At 61.9% G+C, this 19,564-nt stretch overlaps 1 protein-coding gene across 1 annotated transcript in view; it reads right to left on the minus strand.

The window, feature by feature from the left end:
• Positions 1-12,815, minus strand: part of LOC130340389 (kinesin-like protein KIF1C) — a 37,633-nt gene extending 24,818 nt beyond the window's left edge. Inside the window, 9 exon segments of the mRNA XM_056554175.1 lie at positions 1-47; positions 130-241; positions 949-1,127; positions 1,565-1,630; positions 3,019-3,198; positions 3,977-4,039; positions 4,041-4,054; positions 4,158-4,243; positions 11,254-12,815. The exon segment at positions 1-47 is cut by the window's left edge and continues 31 nt beyond it. Of these exon segments, the coding sequence (XP_056410150.1) occupies positions 1-47; positions 130-241; positions 949-1,127; positions 1,565-1,630; positions 3,019-3,198; positions 3,977-4,039; positions 4,041-4,054; positions 4,158-4,243; positions 11,254-12,815 (2,309 nt within the window).
• Positions 12,816-19,564: the final 6,749 nt, after the last annotated feature.

Consider the following 19,564-nt stretch of genomic DNA (forward strand, 5'->3'; position numbering starts at 1 on the left):
TCTGCTCTCTCACTTCCTGCTAGATCCACCAGACTGATCTTACTGACCTGCGGCACAGAGAGAAGAGGATGCCATGACACGTCTCCATGATGGAAGAGGCGGCTTGTGAGCCCACCTTCCTGCACTCACCTTCTCCGTGTCTAGGTTGGTCATCTCATCGTGTCTCTTCTGAGTGAAGACTATGGTAAAGACAGCATGTGAGCGGCTGCTCGTCTCGTTCATGTTGGTGGCAGCGACCGTGCTGAGGAGAAGACACAGGGGGTTGTATTGAGCGCACATGTAAAAGACACAGGGGGCAGTACTGAGCACACAACACAGGGGGCAGTACTGAGCACACAACACAGGGGGCTGCACTGAGCACACAATACAGGGGGCTGCACTGAGCACACAACACAGGGGGCTGAACTGAGCACACAACACAGGGGGCAGTACTGAGCACACAACACAGGGGGCAGTACTGAGCACACAACACAGGGGGCTGCACTGAGCACGTATGCGCGTACACACACGACACATGGTGGCTGAACTGAGGGCACGCACACACAACACAGGGGGGCGCGCACACGACACAGGGGGCTCCCCCCACGCACACTACAGGAGGGGCCACACACAAACCACAGGGGGCAGTACTGAGCACACAACACAGGGGGCTGCACTGAGCACGTATGCGCGTACACACACACACACACACACGACACATGGTGGCTGAACTGAGGGCACGCACACACACAACACAGGGGGCAGTACTGAGCACACAACACAGGGGGCTGCACTGAGCACGTATGCACGTGCACGCACGTGCACACACACACACACACACACACACACACACACACGGTGGCTGAACTGAGGGCACGCACACATGACACAGGGGGGGCGCGTACACGACACAGGGGGGCCCCCCCACACAAACACACACTCTACAGGAGGGTCTCCCCAGGACATTACCGGGCCTTGTTCCCACAGTCCATGAGGTCGGCGATGTCATTGTAGGAGGTGACGGCTAGTTTGGACAGATCCTCCACATACGGTCCCAGGATGGGGTGCTCCCGCACCCTCAGGTTACCTTTACTTTTAGGGCAGAGCAGATCGCGGACACGCTCACAGTAAATCTCCATGTAGCTGACCTGGTGGGTCAATGAGAGGGATAGTAAAATGGTCTCCGCTGCCTCACAGAAGGATATCTACATATTGTCCTTGTATAACCACACATTCATTTCATTGGGATTATAATGGACAAACCCGGAACAGTCCATCACCATAATGGGGGGAATATTACAAAGATTTCAATTATTTACAACTAAAAATCTATGTTGAGTGCATAAGTATTCACCCCCTTTACTGTGAGACACAGATCTGGTGCCACCTATTGTCTTTACAAGTCACATGATTAGTTTAATCTTAGTACAATATACACCTGTTCTGTGAAGAACTCAGAGTTTGTTAGAGAGCATTACTGAACAGGCAGCAGAATGAAGACCAAAGGAGCTCACCAACAGGTCAGGGGTTATAGATAGATATTGCAAAAGATACAAACACACACACACACACACACACACATTACCTCCACGGAGTAGGACAGCTGTACACTTTTATTCTCAGATATTCTGGCAAATAAATCTTCACATAACTACAAGGAAAATAAATTATTATTATTAGAGACTCATCACATGACCAGGACGAACCAATCATATCCAGTGCTCCTGTACTAACCCCTCCCCCCACCACACATGATGAGGTCAGGATAATCCCACACCACCCCCCTCCATCCCTGCGGTATAATCCCACACCACCCCTCTCCATCCCTGCGGTATAATCCCACACCACCCCCCTCCATCCCTGCGTATAATCCCATACCCCCCCCTCCATCCCTGCGGTATAATCCCATACCCCCCCCTCCATCCCTGCGGTATAATCCCACACCACCCCCCTCCATCCCTGCGGTATAATCCCATGCCACCCCCTCCAAACCTGCGGTATAATCCCATACTACCCCCCTCCATAACCTGCGGTATAATCCCATACTACCCCCCTCCATACCTGCGGTATAATCCATACTACCCCCCTCCATACCTGCGGTATAATCCCATACTACCCCCCCCCCTCCATACCTGCGGTATAATCCCATTACTACCCCCCCCCCCCCCTCCCATACCTGCGGTATAATCCCATACTACCCCCCCCCCCCTCCATACCTGCGGTATAATCCCATACTACCCCCCCCCTCCATACCTGCGGTATAATCCCATACTACCCCCCCCCTCCATACCTGCGGTATAATCCCATACTACCCCCCCCTCCATACCTGCGGTATAATTCCCATACTACCCCCCCTCCATACCTGCGGTATAATCCCATACTACCCCCCCTCCATACCTGCGGTATAATCCCATACTACCCCCCCCCCCCCTCCATACCTACGGTATAATCCCATACTACCCCCCCCCCCTCCATACCTACGGTATAATCCCATACTACCCCCCCTCCAAACCTGCGGTATAATCCCATATCCCCCCCTTCATACCTGCGGTATAATCCCATACTACCCCCCCCCTCCATACCTGCGGTATAATCCCATACTACCCCCCTCCATACCTGCGGTATAATCCCATACTACCCCCCCCCTCCATACCTGCGGTATAATCCATACTACCCCCCCCTCCATACCTGCGGTATAATCCCATACCCCCCTCCATACCTGCGGTATAATCCCATACCCCCCTCCATACCTGCGGTATAATCCCATACCCCCCTCCATACCTGGGGTATAATCCCATACCCCCCTCCATACCTGCGGTATAATCCCATACCCCCCCCTCCATACCTGCGGTATAATCCCATACCCCCCTCCATACCTGCGGTATAATCCCATACCCCCCTCCATACCTGCGGTATAATCCCATACCCCCCTCTCCATACCTGCGGCATAATCCCCATACCCCCCTCTCCCTACCTGCGGTATAATCCCATACCCCCCTCTCCATACCTGCGGTATAATCCCATACCCCCTCTCCATACCTGCGGTATAATCCCATGCTGTGTGCTCTCCGGTTTCCCCATCATTGTATAGGATTTCCCGGCTCCCGTCTGTCCGTAGGCGAATATACAGACGTTATATCCCTCGAAGGCGTGTAAGAGCATCTCCTCCCCGATGTCCTTGTACACCTGACGCTGAGACGCAAAGTTGGGGTCTTCTTCCTGTAGAGGGAGAGCAGGACCATAACCCCCTACATACCATAACCCCCTACATACCATAACCCCCTACATACCATGGTCTGAGCATGCTGGGAGTTTTAGTACTTTAATATAGACTGCAGCTCAAACCTGATAAATGATTTCCAACATAAGAGGGCGCTATAAAAGCAGTAGCATCATACAGAGAAGGGATCCTGCAGATCATCGCACACACACCATACAGAGAAGGGATCCTGCAGATCATCGCACTCACACCATACAGAGAAGGGGATCCTGCAGATCATCGCACACACCATACAGAGAAGGGGATCCTGCGGATCATCGCACACACCATACAGAGAAGGGGATCCTGCAGATCATCGCACACACCATACAGAGAAGGGGATCCTGCAGAATCATCGCACACACACCATACAGAGAAGGGATCCTGCAGATCATCGCACACACACCATACAGAGAAGGGATCCTGCAGATCATCGCACACACACCATACAGAGAAGGGGATCCTGCAGATCATCGCACACACCATACAGAGAAGGGGATCCTGCGGATCATCGCACACACCATACAGAGAAGGGGATCCTGCAGATCATCGCACACACCATACAGAGAAGGGGATCCTGCGGATCATCGCACACACACCATACAGAGAAAGGGGATCCTGCAGATCATCGCACACACACCATACAGAGAAGGGGATCCTGCAGATCATCGCACACACACCATACAGAGAAGGGGATCCTGCAGATCATCGCGCAGATCATACAGAGCGGGCTCTTACCATAGTGTGTGACCAGTACGAATAGTCGAAGGTGAAGCTCTTTGGGGCATCTTTGGGCTGTTTTTGGGTTTGAAATACCTGAAATATAAAAATACAAAAGTGACGTCACCTGACGAGAACGGGTCATCACAAAGGGTTAACAGGTAACCCCCAATATGGAGGGACGGAGTCCGGTGCTTACATGTGCTGTTCCCCTGCATCTGGATAACACACTTGGCATCATGGGAGATTTCTCTGGCATTAAAGGGCCGCACACGGTCCAGACATCTTTAATGGCGTCACCAAAACCGAAGAAAATCTGTGGGGAGAGAAAGAAGTGCGGCCCAGTCATTATAGGGTCAGCGGCGGCCCAGTCGTTATAGGGTCAGCGGCGGCCCCAGTCGTCCACAGGGTCAGCGGCGGCCCAGTCGTCACAGGGTCAGCGGCGGCCCAGTCGTCACAGGGTCAGCGGCGGCCCAGTCGTCACAGGGTCAGCGGCGGCCCAGTCGTCACAGGGTCAGCGGCGGCCCAGTCGTCACAGGGTCAGCGGCGGCCCAGTCGTCACAGGGTCAGCGGCGGCCCAGTCGTCACAGGGTCAGCGGCGGCCCAGTCGTCACAGGGTCAGCGGCGGCCCAGTCGTCACAGGGTCAGCGGCGGCCCAGTCGTCACAGGGTCAGCGGCGGCCCAGTCGTCACAGGGTCAGCGGCGGCCCAGTCGTCACAGGGTCAGCGCGGCCCAGTCGTCACAGGGTCAGCGGCGGCCCAGTCGTCACAGGGTCAGCGGCGGCCCAGTCGTCACAGGGTCAGCGGCGGCCCAGTCGTCACAGGGTCAGCGGCGGCCCAGTCGTCACAGGGTCAGCGGCGGCCCAGTCGTCACAGGGTCAGCGGCGGCCCAGTCGTCACAGGGTCAGCGGCGGCCCAGTCGTCACAGGGTCAGCGGCGGCCAGTCGTCACAGGGTCAGCGGCGGCCCAGTCGTCACAGGGTCAGCGGCGGCCCAGTCGTCACAGGGTCAGCGGCGGCCCAGTCGTCACAGGGTCAGCGGCGGCCCAGTCGTCACAGGGTCAGCGGCGGCCCAGTCGTCACAGGGTCAGCGGCGGCCCAGTCGTCACAGGGTCAGCGGCGGCCCAGTCGTCACAGGGTCAGCGGCGGCCCAGTCGTCACAGGGTCAGCGGCGGCCCAGTCGTCACAGGGTCAGCGGCGGCCCAGTCGTCACAGGGTCAGCGGCGGCCCAGTCGTCACAGGGTCAGCGGCGGCCCAGTCGTCACAGGGTCAGCGGCGGCCCAGTCGTCACAGGGTCAGCGGCGGCCCAGTCGTCACAGGGTCAGCGGCGGCCCAGTCGTCACAGGGTCAGCGGCGGCCCAGTCGTCACAGGGTCAGCGGCGGCCCAGTCGTCACAGGGTCAGCGGCGGCCCAGTCGTCACAGGGTCAGCGGCGGCCCAGTCGTCACAGGGTCAGCGGCGGCCCAGTCGTCACAGGGTCAGCGGCGGCCCAGTCGTCACAGGGTCAGCGGCGGCCCAGTCGTCACAGGGTCAGCGGCGGCCCAGTCGTCACAGGGTCAGCGGCGGCCCAGTCGTCACAGGGTCAGCGGCGGCCCAGTCGTCACAGGGTCAGCGGCGGCCCAGTCGTCACAGGGTCAGCGGCGGCCCAGTCGTCACAGGGTCAGCGGCGGCCCAGTCGTCACAGGGTCAGCGGCGGCCCAGTCGTCACAGGGTCAGCGGCGGCCCAGTCGTCACAGGGTCAGCGGCGGCCCAGTCGTCACAGGGTCAGCGGCGGCCCAGTCGTCACAGGGTCAGCGGCGGCCCAGTCGTCACAGGGTCAGCGGCGGCCCAGTCGTCACAGGGTCAGCGGCGGCCCAGTCGTCACAGGGTCAGCGGCGGCCCAGTCGTCACAGGGTCAGCGGCGGCCCAGTCGTCACAGGGTCAGCGGCGGCCCAGTCGTCACAGGGTCAGCGGCGGCCCAGTCGTCACAGGGTCAGCGGCGGCCCAGTCGTCACAGGGTCAGCGGCGGCCCAGTCGTCACAGGGTCAGCGGCGGCCCAGTCGTCACAGGGTCAGCGGCGGCCCAGTCGTCACAGGGTCAGCGGCGGCCCAGTCGTCACAGGGTCAGCGGCGGCCCAGTCGTCACAGGGTCAGCGGCGGCCCAGTCGTCACAGGGTCAGCGGCGGCCCAGTCGTCACAGGGTCAGCGGCGGCCCAGTCGTCACAGGGTCAGCGGCGGCCCAGTCGTCACAGGGTCAGCGGCGGCCCAGTCGTCACAGGGTCAGCGGCGGCCCAGTCGTCACAGGGTCAGCGGCGGCCCAGTCGTCACAGGGTCAGCGGCGGCCCAGTCGTCACAGGGTCAGCGGCGGCCCAGTCGTCACAGGGTCAGCGGCGGCCCAGTCGTCACAGGGTCAGCGGCGGCCCAGTCGTCACAGGGTCAGCGGCGGCCCAGTCGTCACAGGGTCAGCGGCGGCCCAGTCGTCACAGGGTCAGCGGCGGCCCAGTCACAGGGTCAGCGGCGGACCAGTCACAGGGTCAGCGGCGGACCAGTCACAGGGTCAGCGGCGGACCAGTCACAGGGTCAGCGGCGGACCAGTCACAGGGTCAGCGGCGGACCAGTCACAGGGTCAGCGGCGGACCAGTCACAGGGTCAGCGGCGGACCAGTCACAGGGTCAGCGGCGGACCAGTCACAGGGTCAGCGGCGGACCAGTCACAGGGTCAGCGGCGGACCAGTCACAGGGTCAGCGGCGGACCAGTCACAGGGTCAGCGGCGGACCAGTCACAGGGTCAGCGGCGGACCAGTCACAGGGTCAGCGGCGGACCAGTCACAGGGTCAGCGGCGGACCAGTCACAGGGTCAGCGGCGGACCAGTCACAGGGTCAGCGGCGGACCAGTCACAGGGTCAGCGGCGGACCAGTCACAGGGTCAGCGGCGGACCAGTCACAGGGTCAGCGGCGGACCAGTCACAGGGTCAGCGGCGGACCAGTCACAGGGTCAGCGGCGGACCAGTCACAGGGTCAGCGGCGGACCAGTCACAGGGTCAGCGGCGGACCAGTCACAGGGTCAGCGGCGGACCAGTCACAGGGTCAGCGGCGGACCAGTCACAGGGTCAGCGGCGGACCAGTCACAGGGTCAGCGGCGGACCAGTCACAGGGTCAGCGGCGGACCAGTCACAGGGTCAGCGGCGGACCAGTCACAGGGTCAGCGGCGGACCAGTCACAGGGTCAGCGGCGGACCAGTCACAGGGTCAGCGGCGGACCAGTCACAGGGTCAGCGGCGGACCAGTCACAGGGTCAGCGGCGGACCAGTCACAGGGTCAGCGGCGGACCAGTCACAGGGTCAGCGGCGGACCAGTCACAGGGTCAGCGGCGGACCAGTCACAGGGTCAGCGGCGGACCAGTCACAGGGTCAGCGGCGGACCAGTCACAGGGTCAGCGGCGGACCAGTCACAGGGTCAGCGGCGGACCAGTCACAGGGTCAGCGGCGGACCAGTCACAGGGTCAGCGGCGGACCAGTCACAGGGTCAGCGGCGGACCAGTCACAGGGTCAGCGGCGGACCAGTCACAGGGTCAGCGGCGGACCAGTCACAGGGTCAGCGGCGGACCAGTCACAGGGTCAGCGGCGGACCAGTCACAGGGTCAGCGGCGGACCAGTCACAGGGTCAGCGGCGGACCAGTCACAGGGTCAGCGGCGGACCAGTCACAGGGTCAGCGGCGGACCAGTCACAGGGTCAGCGGCGGACCAGTCACAGGGTCAGCGGCGGACCAGTCACAGGGTCAGCGGCGGACCAGTCACAGGGTCAGCGGCGGACCAGTCACAGGGTCAGCGGCGGACCAGTCACAGGGTCAGCGGCGGACCAGTCACAGGGTCAGCGGCGGACCAGTCACAGGGTCAGCGGCGGACCAGTCACAGGGTCAGCGGCGGACCAGTCACAGGGTCAGCGGCGGACCAGTCACAGGGTCAGCGGCGGACCAGTCACAGGGTCAGCGGCGGACCAGTCACAGGGTCAGCGGCGGACCAGTCACAGGGTCAGCGGCGGACCAGTCACAGGGTCAGCGGCGGACCAGTCACAGGGTCAGCGGCGGACCAGTCACAGGGTCAGCGGCGGACCAGTCACAGGGTCAGCGGCGGACCAGTCACAGGGTCAGCGGCGGACCAGTCACAGGGTCAGCGGCGGACCAGTCACAGGGTCAGCGGCGGACCAGTCACAGGGTCAGCGGCGGACCAGTCACAGGGTCAGCGGCGGACCAGTCACAGGGTCAGCGGCGGACCAGTCACAGGGTCAGCGGCGGACCAGTCACAGGGTCAGCGGCGGACCAGTCACAGGGTCAGCGGCGGACCAGTCACAGGGTCAGCGGCGGACCAGTCACAGGGTCAGCGGCGGACCAGTCACAGGGTCAGCGGCGGACCAGTCACAGGGTCAGCGGCGGACCAGTCACAGGGTCAGCGGCGGACCAGTCACAGGGTCAGCGGCGGACCAGTCACAGGGTCAGCGGCGGACCAGTCACAGGGTCAGCGGACCAGTCACAGGGTCAGCGGCGGACCAGTCACAGGGTCAGCGGCGGACCAGTCACAGGGTCAGCGGCGGACCAGTCACAGGGTCAGCTATAGGGTCAGTGCTGGTTCCCCCTGTAATACGTTATAGGGTCAGTGCTGGTTCCCCCTGTAATACGTTATAGGGTCAGTGCTGGTTCCCCCTGTAATACGTTATAGGGTCAGTGCTGGTTCCCCCTGTAATACGTTATAGGGTCAGTGATGGTTCCCCCTGTAATACGTTATAGGGTCAGTGATGGTTCCCCCTGTAATACGTTATAGGGTCAGTGATGGTTCCCCCTGTAATACGTTATAGGGTCAGTGATGGTTCCCCCTGTAATACGTTATAGGGTCAGTGATGGTTCCCCCTGTAATACGTTATAGGGTCAGTGATGGTTCCCCCTGTAATACGTTATAGGGTCAGTGTTGGTTCCCCCAGTAATACGTTATAGGGTCAGTGATGGTTCCCCCTGTAATACGTTATAGGGTCAGTGCTGGTTCCCCCTGTAATACGTTATAGGGTCAGTGCTGGTTCCCCCTGTAATACGTTATAGGGTCAGTGCTGGTTCCCCCTGTAATACGTTATAGGGTCAGTGCTGGTTCCCCCTGTAATACGTTATAGGGTCAGTGCTGGTTCCCCCTGTAATACGTTATAGGGTCAGTGCTGGTTCCCCCTGTAATACGTTATAGGGTCAGTGATGGTTCCCCCTGTAATACGTTATAGGGTCAGTGTTGGTTCCCCCTGTAATACGTTATAGGGTCAGTGCTGGTTCCCCCTGTAATACGTTATAGGGTCAGTGCTGGTTCCCCCTGTAATACGTTATAGGGTCAGTGCTGGTTCCCCCTGTAATACGTTATAGGGTCAGTGCTGGTTCCCCCTGTAATACGTTATAGGGTCAGTGCTGGTTCCCCCTGTAATACGTTATAGGGTCAGTGATGGTTCCCCCTGTAATACGTTATAGGGTCAGTGCTGGTTCCCTCTGTAATACGTTATAGGGTCAGTGCTGGTTCCCTCTGTAATACGTTATAGGGTCAGTGCTGGTTCCCTCTGTAATACGTTATAGGGTCAGTGCTGGTTCCCTCTGTAATACGTTATAGGGTCAGTGATGGTTCCCTCTGTAATACGTTATAGGGTCAGTGCTGGTTCCCCCTGTAATACGTTATAGGGTCAGTGATGGTTCCCTCTGTAATACGTTATAGGGTCAGTGCTGGTTCCCTCTGTAATACGTTATAGGGTCAGTGCTGGTTCCCTCTGTAATACGTTATAGGGTCAGTGCTGGTTCCCTCTGTAATACGTTATAGGGTCAGTGATGGTTCCCTCTGTAATACGTTATAGGGTCAGTGCTGGTTCCCTCTGTAATACGTTATAGGGTCAGTGCTGGTTCCCTCTGTAATACGTTATAGGGTCAGTGATGGTTCCCTCTGTAATACGTTATAGGGTCAGTGCTGGTTCCCTCTGTAATACGTTATAGGGTCAGTGATGGTTCCCTCTGTAATACGTTATAGGGTCAGTGATGGTTCCCTCTGTAATACGTTATAGGGTCAGTGTATATTGCACCTTACATCACACTGGATCAGAGCTGTGTCTGCGCAGTACTTGTTGTAGTGCAGGGTGTGGTGGGACGGGCGGTGACACAATCCTATTATCTGTAGATCCTGGTGTCGGTTCCAGATACCCGGCCAGGAGCCCAGAATCTCAGGGGTTAAACCCAGCAGAGGGGTCGGGGCTCTTACAGAAACATGTGAAGAATGTGCAGCATGAGAGGAGTCCGGGCCACCAGGACACACACTGCCCAACCCAGTGTTCCCCAACCAGGGTGCCTCCAGCTGTTGCAAAACTGCAACTCCCAGCATGCCCGGACAGCCTTTGGCTGTCCGGGCATGCTGGGGGTTGTAGTTTTGCAACAGCTGGAGGCACCCTGGTTGGGGAACACTGGCCCAACTTATAACTAAATACACTGGGACAGGTAGGGGGCGCTCTAGTATACAGCGAGGTGTAGTCACTATCCATGTGAGATCGGACATGGGGACGGGCGCCCTACCCTACTGGCATCCTGATGGGTGACCGCTGACTGGTATGCTGAGTGCTTACAGGTCACATGGCTGGGGGTTGAATACTTTATGGTGCAGAAATGTTTTTGTTGTTGCCATTATAATAACTGGGGTCTGTAATACATCCGCCATGTGTATAAGTGACAGCGGGGGCCCCCGATCCACCACATGTATAAGCGACAGCGGGGGCCCCCGAGCCACCATGTGTATAAGTGACAGCGGGGGCCCCCGATCAGCCACGTGTATAAGTGACAGCGGGGGCCCCCGATCCACCACATGTATAAGTGACAGCAGGGGGCCCCCGAGCCACCACATGTATAAGTGACAGCGGGGGCCCCCGAGCCACCATGTGTATAAGTGACAGCGGGGGCCCCCGATCAGCCACGTGCATAAGTGACAGCGGGGGCCCCCGATCCACCACATGTATAAGTGACAGCAGGGGGCCCCCGAGCCACCATGTGTATAAGTGACAGCGGGGGCCCCCGATCAGCCACGTGTATAAGACACAGGGGGCGGGCTCAGTGTTGGTGGGTGACATCTGCCGCAGACCATCACTCAGCTGGTCACATGACGCTGGGATATTTCAGGTTGTTTATCGGCTGCGGGGGACACAGATCTGGCCAAGTCTCTTTGCACAATAGCGACCTCTGACCCCGCGCTGTTTACAGACCAAGAGGATCACAAAGCCAAGTCTGGTCAAAGGTCATCAAGTGTCCCAACACCCAGAGAGTCCTACAGTCCGGCATCAGGGGGACAACGTGCCGGATTATTAGAACCGCAGCCAATTACATGCTCCACGACTGACACTGCCTGATCATACTGCCAGACAGGGCCACACGCCGCCGCCATACAGGGCCACACAACACGGCCGCCATACAGGGCCACACGCCGCCGCCATACAGGGCCAAACCACGACGACGACACCGCCGCCGCCATACAGGGCCACACCACGACGACGACACCGCCGCCGCCATACAGGGCCACACCACGACACCGCCGCCGCCATACAGGGCCACACGACGACACCGCCGCCGCCATACAGGGCCACACGACGACACAGCCGCCGCCATACAGGGCCACACGACGACGACGACGCCGCCATACAGGGCCACACGACGACACAGCCGCCGCCATACAGGGCCACACGACGACACAGCCGCCGCCATACAGGGCCACACGACGACACAGCCGCCGCCATACAGGGCCACACGACGACACAGCCGCCGCCATACAGGGCCACACGACGACACCGCCGCCATACAGGGCCACACGACGACACAGCCGCCGCCATACAGGGCCACACGACGACACAGCCGCCGCCATACAGGGCCACACGACGACACAGCCGCCGCCATACAGGGCCACACGACGACGACGACACCGCCGCCGCCATACAGGGCCACACGACGACACCGCCGCCGCCATACAGGGCCACACGACGACACAGCCGCCGCCATACAGAGCCACACGACGACACCGCCGCCGCACAGGGCCACACGACGACACCGCCGCCGCACAGGGCCACACGACGACACCGCCGCCGCACAGGGCCACACGACGACACCGCCGCCGCCATACAGGGCCACACGACGACACAGCCGCCGCCATACAGGGCCACACGACGACGACGACGACGCCGCCATACAGGGCCACACGACGACACCGCCGCCGCCATACAGGGCCACACGACGACACCGCCGCCGCCGCCATACAGGGCCACACGACGACACCACCGCCGCCGCCATACAGGGCCACACGACGACGACGCCGCCGCCATACAGGGCCACACGACGACGACCCCGCCGCCATACAGGGCCACACGACGACACCGGCGCCGCCATACAGGGCCACACCACGACACCGCCGCCGCCGCCATACAGGGCCACACGACGACACCGCCGCCGCCGCCATACAGGGCCACACGACGACACCGCCGCCGCCATACAGGGCCACGCGACGACACCGCCGCCATACAGGGCCACGCGACGACACCGCCGCCATACAGGGCCACGCGACGACACCGCCGCCATACAGGGCCACGCGACGACGACACCGCCGCCGCCATACAGGGCCACACGACGACGACACCGCCGCCGCCATACAGGGCCACACGATGACGACACCGCCGCCGCCATACAGGGCCACACGATGACGACACCACCGCCATACAGGGCCACACGACGACGACACCGCCGCCGCCATACAGGGCCACACGATGACGACACCGCCGCCGCCATACAGGGCCACACGATGACGACACCACCGCCGCCGCCATACAGGGCCACACGACGACGACATCGCCGCCATACAGGGCCACACGACGACGACACCGCCGCCACCATACAGGGCCACACGACGACACCGCCACCATACAGGGCCACACGACGCCACCGCCGCCGCCATACAGGGCCACACGACGCCACCGCCGCCGCCATACAGGGCCACACGACGACACCGCCGCCGCCATACAGGGCCACACGACGACACCGCCGCCGCCATACAGGGCCACACGACGACACCGCCGCCGCCATACAGGGCCACACGACGACACCGCCGCCGCCATACAGGGCCACACGACGACACCGCCGCCTCCAAAAAGGCCAAAGCTACCAACACACCACTGCCATACAGTGCCAAACCTCCCAACATACCACCATACGATGTTATATGACGAGTGTTCAAGCTAGTAGCTACCAACATATCATCAGTGACAGTGCTATCTACCACCATATAGTGCCCAAGTTACCCACACACCACTGCGACAGTGCCCGAGCTACCAAAATACCACTATACAGTCTTACATGACAGTGTCATAAAGGTGCTACATAACACCGCCATAGTGCCCAAGCTACCAACATAATGCCACCATATTACCCTACATAACACCGCCATAGTGCCCAAGCTACCAACATAATGCCACCATATTACCCTACATAACACCGCCATACAGTGCCCAAGATACCTACATAACACCGCCATACAGTGCCCAAGATACCTACATAACACCGCCATACAGTGCCCAAGATACCTACATAACACCGCCATACAGTGCCCAAGATACCTACATAACACCGCCATACAGTGCCCAAGATACCTACATAACACCGCCATACAGTGCCCAAGATACCTACATAACACCGCCATACAGTGCCCAAGATACCTACATAACACCGCCATACAGTGCCCAAGCTTTCTGCATAAAACTTCCATATATTCGGCAAATCAGAGTGCTAAACAAGTCAACATAATACCGTCACACAATGCCCAAACAAAAAAACAACACTGACATAAATAGTCAGATGAGAAGAGCGCGTAAATAACACCGAACCAAACATCCCAGCACAAGAGACGAACAACAGCACCAAACAGCGCTCCAATAAGAGTGTCCTATATCAGGGCTCCCCCAAATTATACCGCCCCCTACTGTATGGCTCAGCAGGTTACAGTACATCAATGCCCCCAACCCGTGACCCAACAAGTATTTCAAAACTACAAATCCCATCATGCCCTCAATGAAGTCGTCTCTTTTTTTCAACTTTACAAACTATGTCCCTATTCAGCTTTGGCAAGACTACAACTCCCAGCAGTCACAGGCTGTCCGGGCATGCTGGGAGTTGTAGTTTTGCGACAGCTAAAGGCACCGTGGAAGGACACACTGGAGGCAGCCATCTTGTCTGGTAAGTCAGGTCATGTGACAGCGAGACGCCCTAATAACAGTGACCCAGAGGGCACCATCACGCCCGATTCCCACAGCGGCCATTCTTACCGCAGTCTTCTGGCGTCCGTCTCGCTCTGTCACATGATTCCGGACAGCGTCACATGATATAATAATCCGCTCCACAATAAGACTAGGCAGGACCAGCATCAGCCGGGAGGGGGGATCCACGATAATCCTACCAGAGCGGGTCAGGATGGTCTCCCCATTACAGGAGGATGAATGGTACGTCCCAACACCTCACCGGGATGATCCACGATGGCAGCACGGACCCTCAACCAAGGGCCACAGGGGTAACAAGGGATCTGTAAGCAGAAAGAAGTGGCGCGGCATTGGCACAGGACATCACAGTGGGGGGCGGCACAGGACATCACAGTGGGGGGCGGCACAGGACATCACAGTGGGGGGCGGCACAGGACATCACAGTGGGGGGCGGCACAGGACATCACAGTGGGGGGCGGCACAGGACATCACAGTGGGGGGCGGCACAGGACATCACAGTGGGGGGCGGCACAGGACATCACAGTGGGGGGCGGCACAGGACATCACAGTGGGGGGCGGCACAGGACATCACAGGACATCACAGCGGGGGGGGGGGCGGCACAGGACATCACAGTGGGGGGGGGCGGCACAGGACATCACAGTGGGGGGGGGCGGCACAGGACATCACAGTGGGAGGGGGGCGGCACAGGACATCACAGTGGGGGGGGGGCGGCACAGGACATCACAGTGGGGGGGGGGCGGCACAGGACATCACAGTGGGGGGGGGGCGGCACAGGACATCACAGTGGGGGGGGCGGCGGCACAGGACATCACAGTGGGGGGGGCGGCACAGGACATCACAGTGGGGGGGGGCGGCACAGGACATCACAGTACGGGGGGGGGGGGGCGGCACAGGACATCACAGTACGGGGGGGGGGCGGCACAGGACATCACAGTACGGGGGGGGAGGTGTGTGTATAGACAGCACATGGGGTGGGGGGGAGGTCTACGCGGACAGCACGGGGGGGGGAGGTCTACGCGGACAGCACGGGGGGGGGGGGGGAGGTCTACGCGGACAGCACGGGGGGGGGGGAGGTCTACGCGGACAGCACGGGGGGGGGGGAGGTCTACGCGGACAGCACGGGGGGGGGGAGGTCTACGCGGACAGCACGGGGGGGGGGGAGGTCTACGCGGACAGCACGGGGGGGGGGGGAGGTCTACGCGGACAGCACGGGGGGGGGGGAGGTCTACGCGGACAGCACGGGGGGGGGGAGGTCTACGCGGACAGCACGGGGGGGGGGAGGTCTACGCGGACAGCACGGGGGGGGGAGGTCTACGCGGACAGCACGGGGGGGGGGAGGTCTACGCGGACAGCACGGGGGGGGGGAGGTCTACGCGGACAGCACGGGGGGGGGGAGGTCTACGCGGACAGCACGGGGGGGGGGAGGTCTACGCGGACAGCACGGGGGGGGGGGAGGTCTACGCGGACAGCACGGGGGGGGGGAGGTCTACGCGGACAGCACGGGGGGGGGGAGGTCTACGCGGACAGCACGGGGGGGGGAGGTCTACGCGGACAGCACGGGGGGGGGAGGTCTACGCGGACAGCACGGGGGGGGGAGGTCTACGCGGACAGCACGGGGGGGGAGGTCTACGCGGACAGCACGGGGGGGGGAGGTCTACGCGGACAGCACGGGGGGGGGGAGGTCTACGCGGACAGCACGGGGGGGGGAGGTCTACGCGGACAGCACGGGGGGGGGGAGGTCTACGCGGACAGCACGGGGGGGGGGAGGTCTACGCGGACAGCACGGGGGGGGGAGGTCTACGCGGACAGCACGGGGGGGGGGAGGTCTACGCGGACAGCACGGGGGGGGGAGGTCTACGCGGACAGCACGGGGGGGGGAGGTCTACGCGGACAGCACGGGGGGGGGGAGGTCTACGCGGACAGCACGGGGGGGGGAGGTCTACGCGGACAGCACGGGGGGGGGGAGGTCTACGCGGACAGCACGGGGGGGGGAGGTCTACGCGGACAGCACGGGGGGGGGAGGTCTACGCGGACAGCACGGGGGGGGGGAGGTCTACGCGGACAGCACGGGGGGGGGAGGTCTACGCGGACAGCACGGGGGGGGGGAGGTCTACGCGGACAGCACGGGGGGGGGAGGTCTACGCGGACAGCACGGGGGGGGGAGGTCTACGCGGACAGCACGGGGGGGGGAGGTCTACGCGGACAGCACGGGGGGGGGAGGTCTACGCGGACAGCACGGGGGGGGGAGGTCTACGCGGACAGCACGGGGGGGGGAGGTCTACGCGGACAGCACGGGGGGGGGAGGTCTACGCGGACAGCACGGGGGGGGGAGGTCTACGCGGACAGCACGGGGGGGGGAGGTCTACGCGGACAGCACGGGGGGGGGAGGTCTACGCGGACAGCACCGGGGGGGGGAGGTCTACGCGGACAGCACGGGGGGGGGAGGTCTACGCGGACAGCACGGGGGGGGGAGGTCTACGCGGACAGCACGGGGGGGGGAGGTCTACGCGGACAGCACAGGGGGGGGGAGGTCTACGCGGACAGCACGGGGGGGGGAGGTCTACGCGGACAGCACGGGGGGGGGAGGTCTACGCGGACAGCACGGGGGGGGGAGGTCTACGCGGACAGCACGGGGGGGGGAGGTCTACGCGGACAGCACGGGGGGGGGGAGGTCTACGCGGACAGCACGGGGGGGGGAGGTCTACGCGGACAGCACGGGGGGGGGAGGTCTACGCGGACAGCACGGGGGGGGGGAGGTCTACGCGGACAGCACGGGGGGGGGAGGTCTACGCGGACAGCACGGGGGGGGGAGGTCTACGCGGACAGCACGGGGGGGGGGAGGTCTACGCGGACAGCACGGGGGGAGGTCTACGCGGACAGCACGGGGGGAGGTCTACGCGGACAGCACGGGGGGAGGTCTACGCGGACAGCACGGGGGGAGGTCTACGCGGACAGCACGGGGGGAGGGTCTACGCGGACAGCACGGGGGGAGGTCTACGCGGACAGCACGGGGGGAGGTCTACGCGGACAGCACGGGGGGAGGTCTACGCGGACAGCACGGGGGGAGGTCTACGCGGACAGCACGGGGGGAGGTCTACGCGGACAGCACGGGGGGAGGTCTACGCGGACAGCACGGGGGGAGGTCTACGCGGACAGCACGGGGGGAGGTCTACGCGGACAGCACGGGGGGAGGTCTACGCGGACAGCACGGGGGGAGGTCTACGCGGACAGCACGGGGGGAGGTCTACGCGGACAGCACGGGGGGAGGTCTACGCGGACAGCACGGGGGGAGGTCTACGCGGACAGCACGGGGGGAGGTCTACGCGGACAGCACGGGGGGGAGGTCTACGCGGACAGCACGGGGGGAGGTCTACGCGGACAGCACGGGGGGAGGTCTACGCGGACAGCACGGGGGGAGGTCTACGCGGACAGCACGGGGGGAGGTCTACGCGGACAGCACGGGGGGAGGTCTACGCGGACAGCACGGGGGGAGGTCTACGCGGACAGCACGGGGGGAGGTCTACGCGGACAGCACGGGGGGAGGTCTACGCGGACAGCACGGGGGGAGGTCTACGCGGACAGCACGGGGGGAGGTCTACGCGGACAGCACGGGGGGAGGTCTACGCGGACAGCACGGGGGGAGGTCTACGCGGACAGCACGGGGGGAGGTCTACGCGGACAGCACGGGGGGAGGTCTACGCGGACAGCACGGGGGGAGGTCTACGCGGACAGCACGGGGGGAGGTCTACGCGGACAGCACGGGGGGAGGTCTACGCGGACAGCACGGGGGGAGGTCTACGCGGACAGCACGGGGGGAGGTCTACGCGGACAGCACGGGGGGAGGTCTACGCGGACAGCACGGGGGGAGGTCTACGCGGACAGCACGGGGGGAGGTCTACGCGGACAGCACATGGGGGTGGGGAGGTCTACGCGGACAGTACGGGGGGAGGTCTACGCGGACAGTACGGGGGGGAGGTCTACGCGGACAGTACGGGGGGGAGGTATACATGGACAGTACGGGGGGAGGTATACATGGACAGTACGGGGGGAGGTATACATGGACAGTACGGGGGGAGGTATACATGGACAGTACGGGGGGAGGTATACATGGACAGTACGGGGGGAGGTATACATGGACAGTACGGGGGAGGTATACATGGACAGTACGGGGGAGGTATACATGGACAGTACGGGGGGAGGTATACATGGACAGTACGGGGGGAGGTATACATGGACAGTACGGGGGGAGGTATACATGGACAGTACGGGGGGAGGTATACATGGACAGTACGGGGGGAGGTATACATGGACAGTACGGGGGGAGGTATACATGGACAGTACGGGGGGAGGTATACATGGACAGTACGGGGGGAGGTATACATGGACAGTACGGGGGGAGGTATACATGGACAGTACGGGGGGAGGTATACATGGACAGTACGGGGGGAGGTATACATGGACAGTACGGGGGGAGGTATACATGGACAGTACGGGGGGAGGTATACATGGACAGTACGGGGGGAGGTATACATGGACAGTACGGGGGGAGGTATACATGGACAGTACGGGGGGGAGGTATACATGGACAGTACGGGGGGGAGGTATACATGGACAGTACAGCAGTAGGTATATGGACAGTACAGGGGGAGGTATATATGGACAGTACAGGGGGAGGTATACATGGACAGTACAGGGGGAGGTATATATGGACAGTACAGCAGTAGGTATATGGACAGTACAGGGGGAGGTATACATGGACAGTACAGGGGGAGGTATATATGGACAGTACAGGGGGAGGTATATATGGACAGTACAGGGGGAGGTATATATGGACAGTACAGGGGGAGGTATATATGGACAGTACAGCAGTAGGTATATGGACAGTACAGGGGGAGGTATATATGGACAGTACAGGGGGAGGTATATGGACAGTACAGGGGGAGGTATACATGGACAGTATAGGGCACAGTTTACACACAGTTGCAGTACTCGGGCACATGCGGCTCTCCCTATAGTTGCGGTACGTACCTGTCGGTGTCCGGTACCGGCCTCTATCTTTCGGTGTTAGGACCGCTCCAGGTCTCGGGCCCAGCGGCTCCTCCTCGTCCTCTCAGCTGCTGAACCCGGCGGAGGCCGCCATCACCAGGCCGGGAAACCCCGCCCACATATGACATCATCACGTCACCATCCAGCAACCACGCCTAATGCGCCTCCGCATTCCTCGGCTACCACCTGTCACTCATCTCAGTGACACCGCCCACCACCTGCCACTCAATCCAGTAACCCCTCCCACCAACTTCACTCAGTACCTCCCGCCCACTACGTGAC

Source organism: Hyla sarda, unplaced genomic scaffold (genome assembly GCF_029499605.1).
Source record: "Hyla sarda isolate aHylSar1 unplaced genomic scaffold, aHylSar1.hap1 scaffold_59, whole genome shotgun sequence".
Classification (NCBI taxonomy): Eukaryota; Metazoa; Chordata; class Amphibia; order Anura; family Hylidae; genus Hyla; species Hyla sarda.